The sequence below is a fragment of the Prionailurus bengalensis genome, chromosome C1 (genome assembly GCF_016509475.1).
Source record: "Prionailurus bengalensis isolate Pbe53 chromosome C1, Fcat_Pben_1.1_paternal_pri, whole genome shotgun sequence".
Taxonomy (NCBI): domain Eukaryota; kingdom Metazoa; phylum Chordata; class Mammalia; order Carnivora; family Felidae; genus Prionailurus; species Prionailurus bengalensis.
Genome location: NC_057345.1, coordinates 105,525,366 through 105,547,441, shown reverse-complemented (window position 1 = coordinate 105,547,441; position 22,076 = coordinate 105,525,366). Strand labels below are relative to the sequence as shown.

The 22,076-nt window shown below is 49.5% G+C and overlaps 3 protein-coding genes across 12 annotated transcripts; 1 reads left to right on the top strand and 2 right to left on the bottom strand.

Moving 5' to 3' along the window:
- Positions 1-766: 766 nt before the first annotated feature.
- On the bottom strand, positions 767-8,374 carry CC1H1orf54 (chromosome C1 C1orf54 homolog). 4 transcript variants are annotated; one of them, XM_043576134.1, is made up of 9 exons: positions 8,240-8,351; positions 7,057-7,666; positions 6,819-6,940; positions 6,354-6,418; positions 5,036-5,119; positions 4,541-4,599; positions 4,029-4,142; positions 1,564-1,665; positions 767-855 (listed from the first exon to the last, which is right to left on the bottom strand). In XM_043576134.1, exons 4-8 carry the CDS (start codon positions 6,397-6,399, stop codon positions 1,567-1,569), a joined length of 402 nt encoding a protein of 133 aa, XP_043432069.1. In that variant the 5' UTR covers positions 6,400-6,418; positions 6,819-6,940; positions 7,057-7,666; positions 8,240-8,351; the 3' UTR covers positions 767-855; positions 1,564-1,566. The 4 variants fall into 4 exon arrangements, with proteins under 4 accessions (XP_043432069.1, XP_043432070.1, XP_043432068.1 ...); XM_043576135.1 differs by having other exon boundaries at positions 1,564-1,662; positions 7,057-8,374; XM_043576133.1 differs by lacking the exon at positions 8,240-8,351 and having other exon boundaries at positions 7,057-7,782.
- Positions 8,375-8,730: 356 nt separating this feature from the next.
- APH1A (aph-1 homolog A, gamma-secretase subunit) lies at positions 8,731-12,404 on the top strand. The gene is made up of 7 exons (XM_043576131.1): positions 8,731-9,066; positions 9,643-9,813; positions 9,991-10,064; positions 10,299-10,421; positions 10,575-10,702; positions 11,122-11,245; positions 11,583-12,404. Exons 1-7 carry the CDS (start codon positions 8,954-8,956, stop codon positions 11,645-11,647), a joined length of 798 nt encoding a protein of 265 aa, XP_043432066.1. The 5' UTR covers positions 8,731-8,953; the 3' UTR covers positions 11,648-12,404.
- Positions 12,405-12,729: 325 nt separating this feature from the next.
- On the bottom strand, positions 12,730-19,786 carry CA14 (carbonic anhydrase 14). 7 transcript variants are annotated; one of them, XM_043576125.1, is made up of 12 exons: positions 19,190-19,784; positions 18,780-18,880; positions 16,728-16,748; positions 15,677-15,856; positions 15,162-15,304; positions 14,816-14,911; positions 14,570-14,723; positions 14,250-14,407; positions 13,787-13,907; positions 13,526-13,546; positions 13,325-13,409; positions 12,730-13,205 (listed from the first exon to the last, which is right to left on the bottom strand). In XM_043576125.1, the coding sequence occupies exons 2-12, from the start codon at positions 18,832-18,834 to the stop codon at positions 13,142-13,144; spliced, it is 1,098 nt and encodes a 365-aa protein (XP_043432060.1). In that variant the 5' UTR covers positions 18,835-18,880; positions 19,190-19,784; the 3' UTR covers positions 12,730-13,141. The 7 variants fall into 7 exon arrangements, 6 of the variants coding, with proteins under 6 accessions (XP_043432060.1, XP_043432059.1, XP_043432063.1 ...); XR_006296758.1 differs by having other exon boundaries at positions 14,637-14,723; positions 18,780-19,785; XM_043576124.1 differs by having other exon boundaries at positions 18,780-19,784.
- Positions 19,787-22,076: the final 2,290 nt, after the last annotated feature.

Here is a 22,076-nt window from a genome sequence, read left to right as displayed (position 1 = left end):
AAAGCTGAGCTCGGGTGTTCCTGACTTTTCTAGGCTCCTCCGGCCTTGCGCCCTGAATTCCGTGTTCCCTAACGTAGAGAACGGAGTATGGGTAGGTCCCTGATTTCCTAGATGATACCTTCATTTCCTTTATTTGTACCCTGGAGAAGATTCGGAAGGCTTGGAAGGAGGGAGGGTGGTAAGTTCGGAGTTCACAGAGTCCGGAATGGACTATTCGCTGCCCCCTGTAGTACTGAAAGTACAGTGCGGAGAAGGGGATAGGGGCTCAGGGACGGTTTGCTCATAGAAGGTGAGACACCGAAGAGACCGCAAGGGGGCAGCCCAGTTCTGATTAGGGTCTCGAGGATAGAGAAAATTAAAATGTGTCCCTGCCTGCCCTAATTACGCACTGGAAAAGGCACATTGTGGGGGGTGGGGGGTGTGAGTGGAGGAGGGTGTGAATTTTAAAAATCTATTCTAAGTAGTTTTTAATATTTTACATATGTTTAACAATGTGCTTATTATACAAAAAGGAAAAAGTGTTCTACATAAACCTCAACTCTCTTTTCCCAAACACAGCCTCAAAACCATGTGTAATAAAAGAATTAGACGGAATTGTCTGTGGTGCTCTTCTCCATTCTTCACAAAATTTCAGGTTGATTCACAGTCCTAATTATTCCCTCTCATTCTTTTGCCAGCTGACACCCTTTCTAATCTACCCTTCCTACCCCCCATATCCTGGTGTTCTCTTTAGTGTTGTGAGTTTAGAACAGAGCCTCTCAGGGAGTAGAGAGTAACCAGATTATTTCATTTATTTATCTTCCAAATTCCTCTTCCCAAATCCCCATCCAAAGATTTGTAGCAGCTTTCTTTTTCCTAAAAAAAGCAAAGAAAGGGAAAAACACCAGGCTCAGGTGGCTGAGGAAGCGCCCCTCCGGGCCCCCCACCTCTAAGAAAACTCCCCATATTTCAGATTCCAAGCTAGATTTCCCCCTGACGTCTCCTGGAAGATGTGTCCCCTCCCTTGCTCACTCCTTACTCTGCTAAATCTCTTCACACACACACCCCATTAGTTATTTAGAATCCCAATTTTAAATTCCTTCCCTATAGTACAGGCCTCTTTTCCCTCCTTTTGTCTCCACCATCTGTGCTCTACTTTAGGGAACCAACCACCACCCCTACAAGCCTCTGAACTTTGCCTCTAGACTCTGCCAGGTTGTAAGGCCCCTCCCATTATGCCCTCTGGCAACCGCCATATCTTGAACCACCTCCTGGCTGGAACCAGCTTTGATTCCTCAAGGCAGACTGGAAATCTGGAGAGGTTTTTTTCTCTATTTCATCTGCTTCTGCTGTACAAGGTGCTGAAGTCCTCCCAGTTCAGAAAAAGTAACGACTCTTGTTTGAAAAGTCTCTGCCTCAACATTTCCTAAACCTCTTTGAAATTAGATAAGATTTTTCTAAACGAGATCCTTCTTCCTTTTAAGTAGCTGAGAACTGACCAGGCTGGAAACATTAGCCAGAGATACTGGTAAAAAAAAAAAATTAGTTCACTGATTCCCCCAAGGCCAGTGGCTGCACTCTCACCTTCTACATGAAATACATCCCCCCCTGAACGAGGGCCCAGGACAGGAGGAGGGGAACAGGACTCTGCAGACTGGATACAGCATCGTTCAGATCTGGACTCTGCTAAAATACAGACATCCCCCCACGGTAGGCCAGTGTCATCCTTCCTACCATCCCCCTCCCCCTCTGAAAGGATAGCCATCTCTTTACACCAACCTCAGTCTTCCTTTCCTCTGAGCTTACAGAAGGATCCATCTCTCCTCCCCATTACCATAAGGAGTCCTTTCCTCTGTGCTTTTCAGCCTCCTGACCATACCAGGGAGCTTCAACTCACTTCAAGAATGCACATTTTTATCTGTTATGGGCTTGACACTGTGCTAGTCAATGTGCTAGGTGCTATAGGGGGGATGTAAATGTGATTAAGATCTGACCCCTTTCTTCAAAGAGTTTACACTCTAAATGGAGCCTACCATATACTTTAAAATATTTCTTCGTCCTTGTCATCAATCAGCTTTCCATTCCTACTGATTCCTCCCATCTGTGGTCAATTATATTCAGGCTGCACTTTGGTCCTGTTGCCCTTTTTAGCTGTTGCTTCTCTTTTTTCATTATCAGATTTCTCAAATGATTGGTCTATACTCTCCCTCCCCTTCTTCACAATGTACTCCCTCTCTAACTCCACAAAAACCTTTTGCTTAACCACTCAATTAAAACTTTCTTCTTTGGGGTTACCGGTGACCTCCTTTTCTCTGGCCTCTTGGTAGCTTTGTATTGATTATATTAAATCTTCTAGATTCTAAAATACAAACTTGGCTATCTGCCTCTCCAGTCACTTCCACAGTTTCTTGGTTGATTCCTTGTCCTCTTTCTACTAGCTATAGGCACATTCATTGGCCTTTTGGTTTTCTGTGTACTGGCTCTGTTGAGCTCATCTACTTCCGTAAATGTGGCTTTGCACTTAGGACTGTAGCTCTGACCTAGTTCAGCTACCTTTAGGACACCCTCATAGGGCTGTCACCATAAATTCAGCTTGTCCAATACCAAATTTATAACTTCAGTCCTAAACCACTCTGACCTTCCTTCCACAGGTCCCATTTTGGTCAGTCATTTTTGCAGACATCCATATTTGAAACTTATTTCAACATTCTCCTCATTTATTGCTCATCTGAAATTATCACTGAAGCAAGGCACTTTCTTCAAAATATTTCTTATTTTTCTCCTCTCCATTCAAAATGCTACTTCCCTAGTCCAAACCTTTAATGGATTGTTTCTGGAATGATGCAAGTCTCATGCATTTCTCCCCACTCCACTGCATCCTGCATACAACCAGACAAATAGTTTTTCTAAAATACCATTTTCAGGGGCGCCTGGGTGGCTCAGTCAGTTAAGCGGCCGACTTCGGCTCAGGTCATGGTTTCGCGGTCCCTGAGTTCGAGCCCCGCGTCAGGCTCTGTGCTGACAGCTCAGAGCCTGGAGCCTGTTTCAGATTCTGTGTCTCCCTCTCTCTGACCCTCCCCCGTTCATGCTCTCTCTCTGTCTCAAAAATAAATAAACATTAAAACAATTTTTTTTAAATACCATTTTCACTGTATCTTTACTACACTGAAAAACTTACGAGGCTCCCCATGGCTTGTAAGTCCAAACTTCAGTCTGACACTTCAGATTCTCCTGTAATTCAGCCCTATCTTGCCCTATGTGAAATTACCAAGCAAATATTAGGAGCCTTGTAAATTAAATTGTTTTTTCTTAATTACCCACTGTACCTTCCCGTATACCTTCTCCTTCAATCATACCCTACCCACTAGACATGCATGGTTGCTCCATCCCCTCACCCCTGCAGCTCTTTCATTCTCTATTCTTCCCTCTAATTGTTTTCATACTTTCATAACTTAACCACCAATCAAAAGCTCACCTATCCTTCGAAGTGTATCTGAAGCATAGTCACCTCCTAAAAGTCTTCCAGGCAACTCCAGCTCGTACTGATCTCTGTCCTTCTACTGCCTAAAACACTTGCCTCAAATTTGCCTATGCTCTCAAATTTATATGTAATTTAACAGTGTTACAAACATTTTCATTATGTTTGAAATGTTTTGCAAGTGTAAACTTGAGTTTTATAAATACTTTCAGGGCAATAACAACATCATAGATTTCTTTTTCATCATCATCAGCAGCGGCATCCTTCACAGCTTTAGTCATAGGTTTCATACACGTTAAGTACCACTGAACTAAAATTTAACTGCACCAAATCTTCCCAGTTTTCTGAATACAAGGTTAGTATTGAATCTCAGCAAAAGGTATGATGGCCAAGCTGAGCTGGGCACCTGCACTGGTGTACTGTTATTTGGTTCCTCACCCCCCCCCCCCCCCCACCAAGCCTATTATTCCAGCCCTCCCCCTGTTCTATGTATCCAGCCCTGGGATCTGTTCTGGGCTAAGAGATGTCTCATACCCTCCCCCCACCACCCTGCCATCCCCAATCCACTTACTGGTTCCATTGTCATTGGTTTCAATGTTTCAGGCTCCTGATGGTCTGTAAGTTCTGTTTTGTGACTAATGGTAGTAGTTTCCGCTCCTTCCCTTACCTCTTTATCCAACCTGTTCTGCTCTCAGTAGGATCAAGAAACAGAGTTATCATTGCCTCCATCCAACATCCTCATAGATTCTCTATTTAGAGGCCTTGTCTCCTGCACGCCCCACTGCCCAAGACTTAAGCTCAGGAGTCCTCCCCACTTTATTGTTTGCATGGATTATGTACCCATTTCCATTCACCAATTCTCTTGACTCAAGGACTGCCCCTCCCTCTCAATGTCTTAGCAAACCTACTAAGTTCTGGCTTTATTCTCCCCACCTGTGGTTAACAAATCTGCTTTGGGCCCACTACCTAGTTTCATTTCACCTAACTCATTTTTATTTTTGCTAATCATTTACAGTTCAACATTGCCCACTTTCTTTTTAACTGTTACCTATTCTGATGCTTTTAGATGTAGAGGTCACTCACCAGTCTGTCTTCTGATTCAAATATGGAGTAATCAACAGTGAAATTTGCACCAAAGTCATCTGGGGGGGGGATGGGGAGAAAAAAATCAGTAGTGACAAAGGAAAAAGGTAGCAGTAGGTCTAGAAATGGAAAGAGGAAGAAATTGCTCCGAATACTTCAACTTGCTCAAGTTGTAACATTTACTGGTGTAATCTAATTCTAATGAACTTTAATGTTAAAAATGTTTGTGAGTGTGTCTGAATTTATATTTTCAATCTGGTATCCAAAATAATTTACAAATTTGAAAATTTTTAAATTGTTTCAACCCATTTCCAAAGAATTGAAAATCACTGGCTTGAGAAATAACGCCACAAGCCTTGATAAGGTCTTTGCTCATAGCCAAATTTCCTCTGATCTAGTTGTTCCAATTGCAAAGAGAAAGGCAAAGTCTCAGAACTAAGCATCCCCAAAACCTCTGTCCATCCTACTGGGGATCAGAGACGCATACATACTCACCATAATTGGGGGTGACTGTATAATAATAGACCACCTGATAATAATCATCCTCTTCTAGTCCTTCTTCATCCCCATATTCTTGTCCTACGGGGACAAGGACTAGAGGTCAAGGGGCATCTGGAACTCCTTAGCAAAAGAAGGACACCTGAAGTTGATCTCAGCTCTATCAATGTCTTTGCTTTCTGCCTCCCCTCCAAGGCCTTACTATCTCACTGCCCCTGTACCTCTAAACCCTTCTCAGTCTTTGGGGCTCCATATCTGTGCTGAGGCTTATGACTCTGTGCCCTTTCAATTCAGGAACTCCTAGAGAGAAAATGTGTCTCTTCACATTCTGTAAACCCAAAATAAGACCTAAAGCTGAAAAAGGTAGGAAGCAGAGATACCAGAAATGAAGAACTCCAAATCTCTTCTGGAGAATGCTGCAGACCATATTAGATCTGTGAGATATCTTCTCACCTCAGTGTCTCACACAGAACGGAGACATACATCTTTAGGCTTTTGGACTCGGGTTTTAGTTCCCGATTCGCTGCAGACTAATGGAATAGCCCTGAAGAAGCCACTAACCATCGCTTTTTTCAAATGAGTCAGCTGGACTAAATGACCCATCTACATTAGTTTTTCTTCCTTCCTAGGACTAAAAATATGTGGCTTTGACATGATTAGGTCTCTAGGCCTCCTACTAAACACTTCCCTACGCTCCTTGAATGCTCTCCCTGAATCCCAGGCAATGACACACAAATCTGGAGGAAAAGGAAACAATGAGAGTACCTGGCAGACTGGGAACAAAGGAGGGAAGGAGCCAAGCTACTTTTGGGAGTCTGTCCCTGAGGGGAAGCCAGTTCTCCACTACCATAAAGGCCACCCCCTACTTCTGTGTCCTTACTAATACAAGGGGTTTTCTCCAACCCTCTGGGAAGGAAGATCCCCCAGCTTCCCTCACTAGTATCAGAGTGCCCCGCCTTCCAAGAGCCCACCTCTCTCCTCCACCCTCACTGTAGTCCCTCTCCCTCTTGTCCAACTCTGCGGTGATAGACAGCTGACGTGACTCTTGGTGGGGACTCCCTGTGTCAAGGGTTCCATCTTCATCAGCTGTCTCTGACATGACTCTGTTTTCCTCCCCTTCTTCTGGCTCTACTTTCCAGATTCCCCCCACCCCCCACCCCGCCCCACCCCACCCCAACACTGGACTCTGGCACAAACGAGTGTTATTACTCCCCATTAAATTGCACCTCTCATCCACTCCTCATTTTTCTTTTCTCCCACCCCACTTATGATAGAAGATCTGGCCCAAAAGCTCAGGGAGAGAGAGTGAACTTACCCAAGATAAGTGGCACAGCAAGGATGGCTACAAAGAGGACATCCATTCTGGATTCTGCACTATTGCTGTGAAAGTAAAAAAGGAAATTACAGCGTTTCTCACCAAACTTCCCCCGCCTCCTGCCCTCCTCCAAAGCTGCTGCAACTCTTTTCCCCAGGGAGTAGAATTCCCCGCCCAGTTGCCGACTGACTAGATCAATGGTTGCTACCGGTCAGCCAGAGAGCTGCCCAGATTAAGAGAGAGGCAAAGTGGATTTTGATGTGAACGTGTTCACTGAGCTTCCCCAGTCCTAGATTAGATCCATTCAGGACTCCGCTGACACTACCAAAGCAAGCAAGCAGACAAACCAAAAGCCAGACCAAAACCCAAAACCCGTGCTTATCTAGAAGCTTCCCCTCTGAAGAAGAGGACTCCCTCCTAGTCCTCACAAAAAGCTCACCCTCCCTTTCACGGTCCCTAACTTACCATCACTATCTAGAGTCCAGGCTTATTCACAATCTCTTTCTTCACAGTCAAAATTTTAGAGGAACCGATGAGCACTTTTTTCTAGACTGAAAAAATGTCCTCTCTTCTGCCTGTCTTGGACTCTGAAATACAAGAGCAATACTAACATCATTGTCTGATACCCAAAGCACCTGCTGCAGTACTTCTGATAAAAATCTCTCAGCCAAGGCCAGTTATTTCCTCTATGGCAAGTACTGACCTCACTTCATGTCTTTCTCCACTTTCTGGATACAGGATGGAAGGAGGGAGGAAACAGCCTCTTTCCTCGAATAGATGCCCCCCCCTCCCCACTTGCTATGCCCCCTTCATTCTATCCACAGGGATAGAGTTCATCTTGCCCTTCTCTCTGCTTTTATATTTCCCATTTTCATTCAGTTCAACTCAGAAGCATTTAGTAACATATATGCTAGGCCCAATCTGATAGGCAATTCAGAGGTCACTGGCAAGGGAATAAGAATAGTTATGTTGTTTAAAAGGAAGTTAATAGATATCTATTTAACATCTACTACAAGCCAGGCACTATGAAAGTCTCTGTGGAACCACCTGTGGACAAGAGAGGTTTGGTGTTTGCTCTTAGCACTTAGAAATGCTGTGCGAATAGCTCAAAGGAGAGATGAGAAGACTTGTATTCTCGTATCTCTTCTCCTGACTCGGCCTGCTAGCTTCAGAAGCAAGACACACTGGAGTTTTGAGCACTGGCCAGCATGTTTCCACCATCTTAACCTTTTGCGGGGGAGGATTTGCTTGATGATGATGATTTTCCATGTAAATCTATACAATCTATTCCTTCAGCTCCTTTCTAGAATTACCTGGAAAAAAATGTAAAACGCTTCTTGTGGATGTACCCATATGCATTAACTCATAAATCACTTCCAGTAAGGAAAGGAAGCCCGATTCTCTTCGAACAATTTCTATAGTTGTTTTCTTTGTACTTTGATTAGTCTCTCAAAAACAATATTCCAGATCCCCTCACTTTTCCATCCTGGTACTCTTTTGCCTAAACGTTCCTCCCTAAAGACTGGCCCTACCCCCATCCAAATGAGGTTACAATACCCTCCTCTCCTACTTTAATTTTCTTTCACTCTAATACACACAACCCCTGTGCCTTCCCCTGGCCTGAGGAAAAGACACCACTGAAGTTCATTTTCAGAAATAAATAGAGGAAGTATGACCTAAAAGGAACTGTGTGACTTGGGGGGCGGGGGTGCTTGTCGTTTTTCTTCAACCCCATAGCTCTAATTGCTTTTTACAAACAGTCTTAACTCTGAATCTTAACACCGAATCCCATCTGACCTCCTTCCTAACATTGCTCTCCAGGCTCTTCTTCGTCTTTCCTACTCTCTGGTCATTACAGATGAAAGCGTCATTAGCGGTATACTCACTGAATTGCATGTTTCCTATACTCGTCTGTTCAAAGAGCTCTTACTTTTAAGTCTAACCTTCATCTCTTAGGCAGTAGCTCAAGCCCATTTCCTCTCATTCAAGTAAGAACAATACCCGTCCCTATCTCCCTGCACCCTCTATCCTGTGCTTTCTTTGTATTTGTCCTTTAGGTTCCAACAGGATCTTCCCCTCCCCCGCTCTGCAGCTCTTCAAGAAGACGCAGAATTGCTACCACCCTTCCCCACAAAATAACGAAAGGAAGCCGCAGCCAAGGTCCAATGGGACCCAGGAAGCCGGGCCAGTCCCGGCCCACTCCCTCCTTTGACCAGCTCAAGCCACTCCCAGGACCGAAGTCGAAGGCTTAGTAGGGCAGGAGGACTACAACTCCCGGCAGGTTGTGCTGCCTCGTCCCCGCCCCCGCAGCTCCGCCCCCGCCGAGTCTTCATTGGCCTTCGGGGGGTGGGGATTGGATGGGAGGTGGCCATGGTGCTGCGGCCGGGGTTTGTTCCCTCCTCGGCTTCCGTAGAGGAAGTCGCGCGGACCTGTATCGGGGGTTTCGGTGTCCCCCCTCCCCTTCCCTGGGGTCCGGGGGTGACATTGCACCGCGCCCCTCACGGGGTCGCGTCGCCACCCCAAGCAGACTCCTTAGCTGACGTGCTGCCCCCGTCCACCCCTCTTGGCCAGGCCTCCACCCCACCCCCAGCTGCCCAGCCATGGGGGCCGCAGTGTTTTTCGGATGCACTTTCGTCGCTTTCGGCCCGGCCTTTGCGCTTTTCTTGATCACTGTCGCTGGGGACCCTCTTCGCGTCATCATCCTGGTGGCGGGGTGAGTAGGGGGTCGGGAAGACGCGGGAGGGCGCCAGAGAGAGAGAGAGAGAGAAAGAAAGAGAGAAAGAGATCCGGAAGGGGCTGGGCAAGCTTGGGAGCCTGAGTTGGGGGAGACAAGTCGGCGGTGAAGATTGGAAAGGGTCGAGTCAGGGGTCTAGATGATTTGCCCTTTCCCGCAGTTGGTTTCCGCCTTCCAGGGATCGCACAGATTCCTCCTATACTCCTCCCGGCGACGTCAGAGAAGGCCCAAGGCCAAGACTCGTGAGGGGGGTGTGCTGACCTCCGCCGGCCTGAAGGAGGATCCAGGAATGGATACCTCTCCCCACTACTGTGCGCGTACATTCTGGTTCTCATCGCTCTGAAGACTCATTAGTCAGATTTCTATCCCTTCCCCTGCGTCCGGATCCCTACAAGACTCCCTTGGTGGAGACACCTATCCTGTCTCCTCCCAGTCTTCCAGACCATCCGGAAGTCTAACTTCCACTTTACATGCTGCAGCCTTGATTGGTTCTCCTCCTTGATTTCTCTGGCTCTCCCTACCCTGGCCTGTCTGATTGCCCTTGTCTTTCCTCAGGGCATTTTTCTGGCTGGTCTCCCTGCTCTTGGCCTCTGTGGTCTGGTTCATCTTGGTCCATGTGACCGACAGGTCAGATGCCCGGCTCCAGTATGGCCTCCTGATTTTTGGTGCTGCGGTCTCTGTCCTTCTACAGGAGGTGTTCCGCTTTGCCTACTACAAGCTGCTTAAGTAAGAAGATGGGATGGTCCAGAGGGGAGAAGGGCAGATGATTGCACTCTGAGAAGTGGGGCAGCCCCTGGGTGGTGGTTTGGAAGAGGAGGCAATAAGGGAGGATGTCAGAGGGAAAGGAGCATTCCTGCCTTTCCTCATGTTTCCCCTACCCCACCCTACCCCACCCCACCCCAGGAAGGCAGATGAGGGGTTAGCATCGCTGAGTGAGGACGGAAGATCACCCATCTCCATCCGCCAGATGGCCTATGGTGAGCCAAGGGAGAGGGACTGGAGGAGGGGGTTGGACACCCCCCTCTCCCAGGGAAGTCAAAACATGCACATGTTCCAAGGGGCTGCTTTTTTCCCCTTCATCCCTGACTTCCAAGGAGAGGTGGTCTGGAGGGAGAGTAGGTGTGGGGGAATTGTGACTGGGAATGGGGCGAGATCACTGGTAATCAGGCTACAGCGATCTCTGACATTGATGAGACCCTCCTTCCCCCCAGTTTCTGGTCTTTCCTTCGGTATCATCAGTGGTGTCTTCTCTGTTATCAATATTTTGGCTGATGCACTTGGGCCAGGTGTGGTTGGGATCCATGGAGACTCACCCTATTACTTCCTGACTTCAGGTAAGATCTGCTTTCTGCCTTGCCTTCATGCCCTATCCATCCCTGGCCCCGATCTGATTTATTGGTCCTCCCTGGGAGACTTCTTTGGCTCAACATCTCAGGAGGCTGGGAGCAGATGAGGCATGTATCTCATTCCCATCTCCCTCCCTGCAGCCTTTCTGACAGCAGCCATTATCCTGCTCCATACCTTTTGGGGAGTTGTGTTCTTTGATGCCTGTGAGAGGAGACGGTACTGGGCTTTGGGCCTGGTAGTCGGGAGTCACCTACTGACCTCGGGACTGGTGAGTTGGGGACAGGGGCCTGAGTTAGAAAAATATTTAATGGTCAGCAGGATGGAAGGGAGATCTGTTCTCACTTCTTAACATGTTAAAACATATCTAGGGAGGAGGCAGAAAGGTTAGTGTTTAGAAGACTCTCATCTCAGCATCAATTGTATAACCTGCCCTGGGTATCCTCTGGGAGTTTGAATGGATTAGTCAAACTGTAATACGAATGGCCGGAGGTGAGCAAGAGGGCAGAAACCTCTGAGGGAGCTGAAAATCAAAAGTCCTCAACCACAAAATATTGGTGCTCTGAAGGGAAGGATCAGGGGATTTGGGTGAGCTACCTGCGGGAGGTTTGGTTCAAAGGCATGTAGAGAGTTTGGGGATTAGGCAGAGAGAGAAGCTAAACTCATTTCTACTCTTATCTCCATCCCTAGACATTCCTGAATCCCTGGTATGAGGCCAGCCTGCTGCCCATCTATGCAGTCACTGTTTCCATGGGGCTTTGGGCCTTCATCACAGCTGGAGGGTCCCTCCGAAGTATCCAGCGCAGCCTCTCGTGTAAGGACTGACTACCTGGACTGATCGCCTGACAGATCCCACCTACCTGCCCACTGCCCATGACTGAGCCCAGCCCTAGCCCGGGTCCTTTACCCACCATTCTCTGTCTCCTCCTCGTCGGTCTATCCCACCACCTTCAGGGTTTTGCTTTGTCCACTTGTGACCTTTAGTCTCTAGGCTTTACCAGGAGCAGCCTGGGTTCAGCCAGTCAGTGACTGGTGGGTTTGAATCTGCACTTATCCCCACCATCTGGGGACCCCCTTGTTGTCCAGGACTCCCCATGTGTCAGTGCTCTGCTCTCACCCTGCGCAAGACTCACCCCCCTTCCCCTCTGCAGGCCGACGGCAGGAGGACAGTCGGGTGATGGTGTATTCTGCCCTGCGCATCCCACCCGAGGACTGAGGGAACCTGGGGGGGCCCCTAGGCCTGGGGTGCCCTCCTGATCTCCTCGCCCTGTATTTCTCCATCTCCAGTTCTGGACAGTGCAGGTTGCCAAGAAAAGGGACCTAGCTTAGCTGTTTCTGTGGAGATGAGATTAACGGAGGCTCAAGGGTAGATGAGCTCTAAGTTTCCCAGTACCTCCTCCCCAGACTGGGCATCTTGGTCTTTTTCTCAGGTCTGAGGGGAACCATTTTTGATGTGATAAAGACCCCAAACTGCCTTTTTTTTTTGTTTTTTGTTTTGTTTTCTTTTGTTTTTTGAGTGGGGAGGGAGGAGGTGAGTTGGAATTCTTCTAACCTCTTTGGACTATATTTTCTCTCCTCAAATTACTCTTCATGGCTGGGCTTATCTATCCACCTTTCCCTTTGGTCACGGGCCTTGGGGGAAAGGAAGGAAGTGCATGTTTGGGAAACTGGTATTACTGGAACTAATGTTTTCACCTCCTAGACCACCAGCATCCCTCCCCTCCCCAAGGTGAAGTGGAGGGTGCTGCGGTGAGCTGGCCCACTCCGGAGCGGCAATGCCCCTGGAGAAGTCAGACTACCATGACATCACAGGGAAGGAGGGCAGATTTTTTTCTAGTTTTTAATTGGGGTGTGGAGGGGGGGGGGGTGGGGAGGTTTTCTATGAACTGTATCATTTTCTGCTGAGGATGGCACATCCCATCCTTTTAATCAAGGTGATTGTGATTTTGACTAATAAAATAAGGAATTTATAATTGTGGGGGAAGTTGGCTTTTAAGGGAGGGGATAACATGTTAATTGAGATTTCTGCCCTCCCACATCTCTTACCCAACCTCTTTCCCACCCTGGCAACCTCTGATCCCCTCCAGCATGGCTTTGGTACAAGGGTAAAAACCTGGGCTGGTGGTCTCATATGTCAGAAACTTTGGGTTAAGCATTTTCCAGAAGTGGACCTCCCTTCGCAGGACTGGGGTAAAAAGAGTTTTTCACCCCTGCTTCTTTTCCCCTGTCCTTTGCACACCTCTGCCACCTGAGGGATTAAGGAACTCCTCTCAAGAGCCCCAAAGGTAAGGCCAGGGGTGGGGTTAGAAACTTTAATTTCCAGATATATTGAGCAAAAAAATATAACCCCAACAGCAGCAACTCTTTTTCCTAAGGGGAGAATCTGCACGACATGTAGGGAAAGGGACATAAAGGCAAGGGGATAGAGGACTTTGGGGCGCATCCCCAACTTCCCCTGCTAATAAACACAATTTGCCCTCTGCGTTGTCAATGTGGGGATGGTCCTGATCTATATGATTTGAGAGGCCGTGGGCTCTGCTGTTACTCCTTGAATGAGAGCCTGTCCATGCCTCTCGGGAGGGGCTGTCTGGAGGAAGGAGGGGTGTCTGCCCACTACTTCTACAGTATTTTCTGGCCAGTCCCTGCCCCTCATTTTAGAAGCTCCCTGATTGGCATGAGGGGAAGGCATCCATGATGTCCGAGAAGGAGTCTATGCCTCTGTGGCTCGTGCTGAGGTGAAGACCACGCTTTTCCGGTTTCCTAGCCTCTTCTTCCTGGAAGGGGGAATAGTTGATGGAAATGACTAGTGTCCTAGGTGAAACAGATTAGAGGTGGAATAGAGTGCTTTTCGGTAGAAAAGAAAGGACCGAAGGAATGGAAAGTAGGACCTCACCGAATCTTTCTAGCGATGAAATAAACAGCCAGCAGAAGGCAGAGACAGCAGACCAAGATTCCCACTCCTAGACTCAGCATTTCGCCTGGGAGGAAGATGGAAAGTGTCACTCATTCTAGAACTCCCACAGATACTGAGCCTTTCCCTCCCTCTTTGTGGAGCAGGCCTCCCTCTCTTCATACCTGGGCGGGGCCGGCTTACCTGTGGTATACACGGATCCCACTGTAAGGGAAGAAGACTTGGGTCAGTGTGACCTGAGCTCCCCACCCCAGTGGGGAACAGCACTCTACCTCTATTTGCCGGGGAGATCACCTGGCACTCAGGGGTAGAAGCATTCCCAGTCTAAGCAAGTCCTAGAAACTGCTTCCCCTCCTATCCTTCCTTTTGTTCCCAGGGACTCCCTAAGTTCTTGGCACGGAGTCCCCCAGTTTCCCATCTCCTTTCCAAGCCCTGTATAGTCACCTTGGATGAAAGAAGTAAAGACTGTCCGCTGATTGAGAGGCTGGGGGGCTCGGTAGTTCCGTACCAGGGGCCTCGAGGGCTCCTCTTCTGTGGAGAACAATGTCTCCTGAAGCTCTTCCAGCTGAGGAGCAGAAGAGTGGGATTAGGGGAGAAGTGTCACTCACTTTGGGGAGTGGGAGAGGGTCTGAGGTTACCACTAGGTCTCTGCTGCCTCACCTCTTTTTTTTTTTTTTTTTTTTTTTTAACGTTTATTTATTATTGAGAGAGTCAGCGTGAGCAGGGGAGCAGCAGAGGGAGAGGGAGACACAGACTCTGAAGCAGGCTCCAGGCTCTGAGCTGTCAGCACAGAGCCTGACGCGGGGCTCAAACTCACAAACCGCAAGATCATGACCTGAGCCGAAGTTGAACACTTAAACCGACCGAGCCATCCAGGCGCCCCCTGCCTCACCTCTTCACCACTCACCTGTCCCATGGAAATCTGAGCCTTTCGGTTGAATACTGTCCAGAGCACACTCTGGTAGCAGGGTGGGGTGGTGAGTGAGCCGTTGTAGCGGAAGAACTGGTCCAGCCGCTGGGGGAGCAGCTCTCCCACGTTGAAGGGAGGCACTGAGGTCTTCTGATCTGGAGGAGAACAGGCTAGGACTGCTCTCCTCCTCGCTGGCCCCCAGCTTACCTAGATAGGGCTCCCAGAGGTGACACCCCCTGGTTCCTAACTCACTATCATCCCAGGCCTTGCTGGCCTTTTTGGGGAAGTGTCCCTGAAGTCTAATCTCACAGGCTCACCTTTATTCCTAATTTCATGCAAGTGACTCAGAATGTGTTCATAAGCTGGATTCTTAGTCTCACCCACCTGGAAAGGGAGAGTTTGGAATAGGTCCACATTTGGAGTAAGACGTTCACATACAGAACAAATGGTCACAGTGGGTTGCTGACTAGCCTAGGGAGGGAGAGCAACAGACATGGGCAGAATAGGACTGAGGGGTGCAGAGGGAGTGGAGAGAGCCCTGGGGGAGACTGAGGGCCACTCACCTCAATGAGAATGCCCAAGACAGCCAGGCCCTGAGGCATTGGAGCGGCCTCACTCAAGCTGCCATAGGAATCTGAATCATAATGTACAATGTGGAGCTGAGGGGGGGGGGGGGGGGGAGGGAATTAAATCACTTAATGTTTCTCCACTACCCCTTCCTAAAGGCTTTGACCCTAGCCGCCGCCGCTGCCACAACCACCACCACCACCACCTCCAGTGTGCCCTAAAACTTTCCCACAAAGGTTGGCATTATCCAAGTATGACTTTTCCCAGTTTCCAGATCCTTCCTTTCCTGGGCACCGACCATGCCTGTCCCTGTGTCCTAGCCCAAGCTTTGTTCCCCGGTACCTCTGCAGCTGTGGCTTCACTGTTGATCTGGTGCTCTGATCCCCCCAGGGATCCTGTCTCACCCCAGTGCAGGTGGAGCTGGGCAGCTACATATTTTTGGGGAAATCCCTCCAGATACATGGTAGGGGGTAGAGAGAGTTGCACTGTGAGGAAAAGAGAGAAGGTCAGGGTTGGTGGAGGAATGCGGACACATTCCCATTGCCACTGCTCCTTGGGAGACCTGGCCAGCCTTTTCTGCCTCCGTCCCCTAGTAGCACCTAGTTCTGCTTTTCTAGCATATGTCCCCCTTTTTCAATGAGGATCCAATTCATGCTATGATACCAATCCATCCTTAGAGCTAGAATGTAGACATTCACTCCCCACCCTTGATGAGGCTGTAGGAGTCTCATCACCATTGTCACATCTCCAAATTTATAAATGAAGCCTTCTAAGAATTTGGAAGTTAGAATGCATCTTTCTCCTGACTCCTAAGATTGGAACTGGAGTTTACACCTCCTTGGAGCCTGGGTTTTTACCTGTGTGGCCATTATTGTGCAGGTCCAAGGGCTCAGTGCCAGGCTGGTCATATCCATGGGGCTGCAGAGTGGGCAGCTCAGGGTCAAAAGTCACACTGTCTGTCTGGATATTGATGGGGGACTGGGCATTGCTTCCACACTCAGGGTAAGAGGCTGGCCAATGGTCTTGACCATGTGGGCCTGGTGGGGATTACCAGAGACATTTGTCCTGCTCTCCAAGCCCCAGCCACCCTTCTGGAACCCTCCCCTACCAACCCAGGCAACCTAGCCAGTTGTGCAAGGCTAGGTGAGGCAGGAGTCCCTGCTAGACTTGAGGCTGCAGCACGCTTCCCCTGCCCCCAGGCTGTGATGACTCCCCAGCTCTCCTGATAACGTGGAGAGCGGTGGCTTTTACTTACCAGCAGTTTGGGGACCAGAAAGCTGAATGGGAGGAAAAGGGGGTGGATGGAAAGCCTGCGTGCCTGGATAGGTGGGGCTAGAGCGGAAACAGGATGGCCCGGGAAATAAAATGATCCTCGAAAGAGCAAGTCTCCGTGGGGGCCCCTAATAAGTGGGGATACCATTCTTTCGGTTGACTTCCCACAATTCATTTCTTGCTCTCACACTGGACCTTGCATTTGACTCTGGAATTCAGTCGTTAGTCAGAAGTTCAAAGGGATGAAATCCACCTCCACCAGGGTCACAAACTATGCTGCCAGCCTCTTCCTCACCCCTGACCTCAGGCTCTGTCCCAATTTCAGATGCAGGTAGGATCAATGAGGTCGGAAAGAGAGCCAGGAAGTAAATTGGCAGCTAGGCTCAGTGTTCCTTTCCCTACCCGGTTTCCCAGCCTTTCTGAATCAGGAGGTACGGGATCCGGCAGTTAGAATCGGGTCTGGGAGTCCGACCCGGAAAACAAGGGCCGGGGGTGGGGGTGGGGGCTCGGGAGGGAGGAGCTGGGCTGAGAAACTAAAGGGAACGAACTCCCCACACACTCGACATAAGTCTTCCTGGCAGGTGAAGAGGTCCCAGTGTGAAAGGGATGACGGTGGGCTTTGGGCTCTGCTCTCACCCTCATATGTCCAGTGCTGACCTGCAAGGCAGAGAAAGCGGGGCTGCAGACCGCTCAGCCGGGGCCGCGTCCTCCCCGCTCCCCTCCCTCCCCACCTCCCGCCGCTCTTTCTCCGCCCTCCGCCCGGAGCACTTCCCAGAGGAAGCCCTGAAACCCGACACCTCGGTGGAAAGGTCGGGGGGCCTATTTAAAATCACCAGCCGGGCTGTAAGGGTGCGTGCTGAGTGCAGGGAGAGGAGAAACACGTAGATCGAGCCCAGAGCCTAAAATTAACCTGGACCCGAATGGGCACCCTGCCCCCACCCTCACTTTTCTGAGCCTGGGCCAAGCCAGTCCCACGCTTAGAAGATTGGGGTGAGGTGAGGGTGTGGACAGAGGGCTTGGAGGCAAGGGACTAGAACAAGGGGAGGGGGAAAAAAGGTTGCAGTTGTTGGGGGGGGGGGTGCTGCTACTGAGGGGAGAAGGGACATTATTCATTTGCTTTGAAGCATTGCACACGTTGAGGCCCTTGGCTGTGAAATGACATTCAAGTTCTTCCTTTGGTCCCGGTAGCTCTGAAGGAAACTTTCCCCATTGCCAGGAGCCTCTGCTCCCTAGATCCCTAGATGGCTAGCTAGGGAAGGCAGGAGTCAGGGCAGGGTCCAGGCCACACTGAGGGTGGTGGGTGGGCACAGGCAGCCAGGCTGGCAGAGACAGACTGAAAACGAAGCATTGTATGTGGAAAAGAGAGCTGCCAGCTGGGTCACATGCCAGGCTCTCGTGCAATCCTGTCTCAGGCTGAAAGGCTGGGGGTCTGATGGTCCAGCCTCACCCAGGACCAAACCACTTCAAGGGGAGAGAGAAGGCCTTCCTTCAGGTTTTCTCTGCATTATTCAAATTGCTACTTCAAATTCAAACTCTGGAAAAAAATTCTAAATTCCTTCCTCTCTCTCTCTTATCCCGTTAAATTCTTCAGACTTCTGAGATATCCTTGATCTCATCCTCGGGTTCTCATTCTGGCCCATCCCTTGGTCAGACAACTCCGAAAAGCAGCCCAAGGAAGGGCGGAAAGCAACATCTCACCAGCTCCTTGGGACACTCAGACAACTTGAATTCCCTGGTTCTGTGCTGGGCCAGTAGCCTTGCCCTTCCCCTCCCACCAAATCCTCAACTTGCTAATTCTTCACCTCTTTTTCCTTTTCCCTATTTTTTTCTTTCCCTCAGATGCACTTTCCAACCCTCCTTTTGGCTGGCTCCTCACCCTGTCACCCTCCCTGCATTTTCCTTCTGCTCTCTAGACACTCCCCCCCCCCCTTGCTCTTCCAAGGGATCTTAATTACACACCTACTATGTCCTGGATACTGAGGTAGGCATACATAGCATAGGCATATGGCAAAGCAAACACAAAAATGAGGGGTAGGGGTCCTGAGGACACTCTTGGAAGCACCTAGGCCTGTTCTCCCAAAAGTCCTCTCATCTCCTGGGAGCCTCTGAAAGTCCTTTGCAAACTGTAAAGGGTCAACAGCCTTTATTATTGCTACTGCTTTCAGGGAGAAACTGGGCAACCAGTTGCCCAATAGAATCAGGAGGGGACATTGGCCATGAGGTTCATAGTTGGGGATAAGCATCTGAGTTAATGAGGAAGTGTAGAGATATGCCCCCAACCCCCATCAGTCCTTTATCTTTTCACTCTCTGCCTCCTTGGCTCCCTAATTGGGGGAGTTCTGAAATAGATGAGGCCAGGAGGGTTGCCTGGGACTAGGGCAGCGGGGCAAAGAGCTCCGGAGAGAATCCGTAGCCTGTAAGGAGATTCGCGCAATGTGTGTATACATTCTGCTCCCCAGCTAGCTCCCCAACCCTTCCCCCCCATCCTCACTAACTGCAGGGCTGTACAGGCAAAGGGGGGAGATGGAAAGTGCCCTTCTCCCCACTCCTCTCGCTTCCCCCCATCCCGAGCCTATTATACTAGCCCCTTAGGCTTCCTTTTACATTTCTTCCCTTCCCCCATTAAGCGAGCCTGGCGGCACGTGAACACCAGCACAGACAGACACACAGACATCCAGATGTACCTACCCCCATCTGCAGCCAGGATCCAAATCACCTCCAGCAGGAGAGTGAAGAACAACATGGTATCCCCAGAAGAAGCAGGTACTGGGAGTTTGGGGACTAGAGGGCTAGGGTTGGCAGAGAAAGGTGGGGGGGAGAGGGAGAGAGAGGTAGAAACAGAGAGAGAGAGAGAGAGTGAGAGAGAGAGAGAGAGAGAGAAAGAAAGGGAGAGGGAGGAAGGGAGGGAGAGAGAAGGAAGTGGGGAGGGACAGAGAGAGAGAGGAGTTTCTTGGAGCTGAGCTGGATGTATTTATCTCTTTTTTGCTTGCGTTCTCTGGGTCTCTGTGGGCTTCCAGGGGATTTGGTTTTCAGTAGGGTACCGTAGGGTTTTGGGTCCCCAGGACAAATCTCTCGCCGCCTCTCTTTTTTAAATCTACCTCTACAGTCTTCACTCCACTTGCTGGCCAGCGACTTCACAATTGCCTCCCGCTTTTAAGGTGGCTCTGGACGGGTGTACGTGGTGGGGGGGTGCTGCCGGGTTGCTGGCGAACAGCTCCTTAAATAGCCGATTAGGCATGCAGGATGGCCCTGCTCGGAGCTGGAGCGGGTAGTGGCTTCACGGGAGCCCTGGCCCTGGCTCAGGAGCCCAGCTGGGGTGAGCTCTTCCTTCCTCTGCTCTTCTTATGGGCACTGTCCAGATAGGTGTCCCCTGGAGTGGGCTGGGGCTTGGAAGGAGGGCTTGGGGGTCCAATCCAGCCCCCTCAGGGGGACCCTGGGTTCTCATTTCCCATCTCGCTTCTCCGAGGAGCGACTCCCTGGGTGGCATAGGGCAGGGTGAGAAGACCTGTTCCCAGTCCCCTGCAGAATTTGAGCTGAGTCCAGAGTTTGAAGATAGGTGACCAGAAGGAGTTGGGGACTCAGGGTGCAGGTGGAGGGTAGGAAGTCAAGGGCTAAAACCTGGCTTGTGGAAAATAAAGAAGAGAAATGAGGCAAGAGAACTTGTTTGGAGTGATCTCTTTCTCTTGTGCCTGTCACCACCCCCTTCCCACGGTGAGGCCTGGGTCCACGTGCCTGTGTGGCCGGGTGGGGGGGGGTGGTTTTGTTTGCTGTATAAAGCCCATTTGTGTGCCCAGCGGGGGAGGGGCTGCAGCAGCACCATGGAGAGACAGCGGCTCCAACTGCCAGACCCAGCCACCTCCCTCCCCAGGGAGCCCAGATCTAGGACGGCTTTTGTCATTGAAGAGGACACTGACCCCTGGCAGGGAGGCCAGGGCAGGAGGAGAGGTGGGGAGACCTCAGAAACAATCATTACCACCCTAAAAAAAAAAAAAAAAAAAAAAGACTCCAGAGAAAGGGAGGGGAGGGAGCAGAGAGAAACCATGTGATCTAGTTGGAAGAGGGGCCCAGGGTCTTCCCTCCAGCCCAACAAAGGGCTGTGGCAGGACTTGTGGGACTGAGTGAAATCTGCCACAGGGGAGCTGGATGAGTAGAGCATAGAGGCTGCTGGGTCTCAGGAATGTGGGCTGGTGCTTGTTTCCTCATGGGACTGGAAATCCCGATTGGAATGTACATCCTAAATCCCTCATTAGAGAATGTGAAACGCACAGATAATTTCGAGCCAGACACTCACACCTCTTTCTCCTCCATGCCCTTCACCAGAGTCCCCAGCTCTGAGGATGCACCCATTTGAACTCCCTCTGCTTCCATCGCTCCTGCCAAGGAGCAAGAAAAAGCCAAAACAAAGGGAGCAGGAACTAAATAAGGGAGCAGGATAAGAGCCAAACGATCAGAATAATGCATGTGCTGGATCATCAGAGCCTGCCGAGGCAGGAGCCACGTGCCTTTCTGTCCCCTGTGATCTGCAAAGCAAAACTGTTTTGCAGATGTCATTTCCTTTGAATTTTCTCATCACCCTCAATTATTTTTCCCTCACAGGAGCGTTTTATGTTTTGAGGTTCCCCCAAAGCCCCACTCATTTCCTTTAAGAAGAAGAAAAAGCGTAAAGTATAGACTAGACTTCCTGGGAATCAAGATAGTTAACATAGAGGAACAGAAAAAAGAAGAAAAGCAGAGACATCTACTGCATGGTAGGAAAGAACAGGCCTAGACAGAATGACCTCTGCCAGGACAGAGTTCCCTTCCAGCGTGATTCAGCCTCCCAAGGCCGATAGTGTGTCTTGCCCTGCGCCACCTCCTGGTTGTCTTATGAATTTTTTTAATTAAAAGCATTTTTTTACATCTTTATATTTTGAGAGAGAGCATGCGAGCAGAGCAGGGGCAGAGAGAGAGGGGGACAGAGAATCTGAAGTGCGCTCAAGCTGGCAGCAACGAGCCTGATGCGGGGCTCGAACTCATGAACCCTGAGATCATGCCCTGAGCCAAAGTCGGACACTTAACTGACTGAGCCATCCAGGTGCCCCTCATTTAAAAAATTTTAATTTAAAATGAGTGTGTGATTGCTTCAGGGAAGTGTTTCACTGCTTGGGGGGATTTGGGATTTTGCCTACAGAAATAAACATTGTTTCACAAAAAACGTCTTAGTCCCAAATCAGCACCTTCCGACTTGAGTGAGCAGCCTTTCCAGGCTCTTGTGCTTCCCACATAGACAAAGGCCTTGTTTTCTAGGCAAACACCGTCCTCCAGGGACTTGCCTTTATTTTGATCTTTGGCTGTACTATGGATATTTCTGTTGTCACTAAGCTAATTTGGAGTAAGTGTCAAGAGGACCCTTATGTTAAAACAAAACAAAATCCACCCCACCCCGCATTCCCTTCACCTCAGTAGCTACTAAACTCTGACACCTTTAATTCCCACTTCTCTCTCCAGCTCATTCCTCACCCGGGGAAGCGGTGGGGTGGGCTAAATCTAACGCATGCCACTGCCTTCTGGCGCCATCTCCTGTCCTTTCAAATGCAGCGAAATGTAAACAGGTCAGAGAATCAAGTGTCCAAGCGTGGTGACTTTTTGGTTTGTTTTTTCTTAAAAGGTCCTTTAAATTTTATTATTTTTTAAATTTAAATAATCTCTACACCCTACTTGGTCTCAAATTTATGACCCCTGAAATCAAGAGTCGCATGCTTTCCTAACCTGAGATAGCCAGGTGCCCCATTAAGAGGTCCTTTTAAAAAGGATATTTAGGGGTGCCTAAGCGGCTCAGTTGGTTGAGCTCTCTCTCTCTCTCCCACTGCCCCTCTTCCTCATGCTCTCTATAAATAAATTAAATAAATAAATACAAACATACATGAAAAGGACATTTGGACATTTAAAATCCACAAATGTCCTAAATAGTCTAAAATACCTTACAGTTCAATGTGGGAGGGAGAC

Bases quoted from the DNA above. Each gene is read 5' to 3' on its own strand.
- CC1H1orf54 (XM_043576132.1), bottom strand. From the start codon at position 5,465: ATGGTCTGCAGCATTCTCCAGAAGAGATTTGGAGTTCTTCATTTCTGG. The intron at 5,120-5,374 runs GTTTACAGAATG...TTGTCCCCGTAG, and splicing joins AGCTTTAGGTCTTATTTTGG to GACAAGAATATGGGGATGAA. The intron at 1,666-4,028 runs GTAAGTGGATTG...TCTGTATTTTAG, and splicing joins AACCAATGACAATGGAACCA to CAGAGTCCAGATCTGAACGA.
- APH1A (XM_043576131.1), top strand. From the start codon at position 8,954: ATGGGGGCCGCAGTGTTTTTCGGATGCACTTTCGTCGCTTTCGGCCCG. The intron at 10,422-10,574 runs GTAAGATCTGCT...CCCTCCCTGCAG, and splicing joins CTATTACTTCCTGACTTCAG to CCTTTCTGACAGCAGCCATT. The intron at 11,246-11,582 runs GTAAGGACTGAC...TCCCCTCTGCAG, and splicing joins TATCCAGCGCAGCCTCTCGT to GCCGACGGCAGGAGGACAGT.
- CA14 (XM_043576124.1), bottom strand. From the start codon at position 18,834: ATGTTGTTCTTCACTCTCCTGCTGGAGGTGATTTGGATCCTGGCTGCA. The intron at 16,749-18,779 runs GTAGGTACATCT...TCTGCCTTGCAG, and splicing joins GATCCTGGCTGCAGATGGGG to GTCAGCACTGGACATATGAG. The intron at 15,305-15,676 runs GTAAAAACCCAG...TTTTCCTCACAG, and splicing joins GCACAATAATGGCCACACAG to TGCAACTCTCTCTACCCCCT.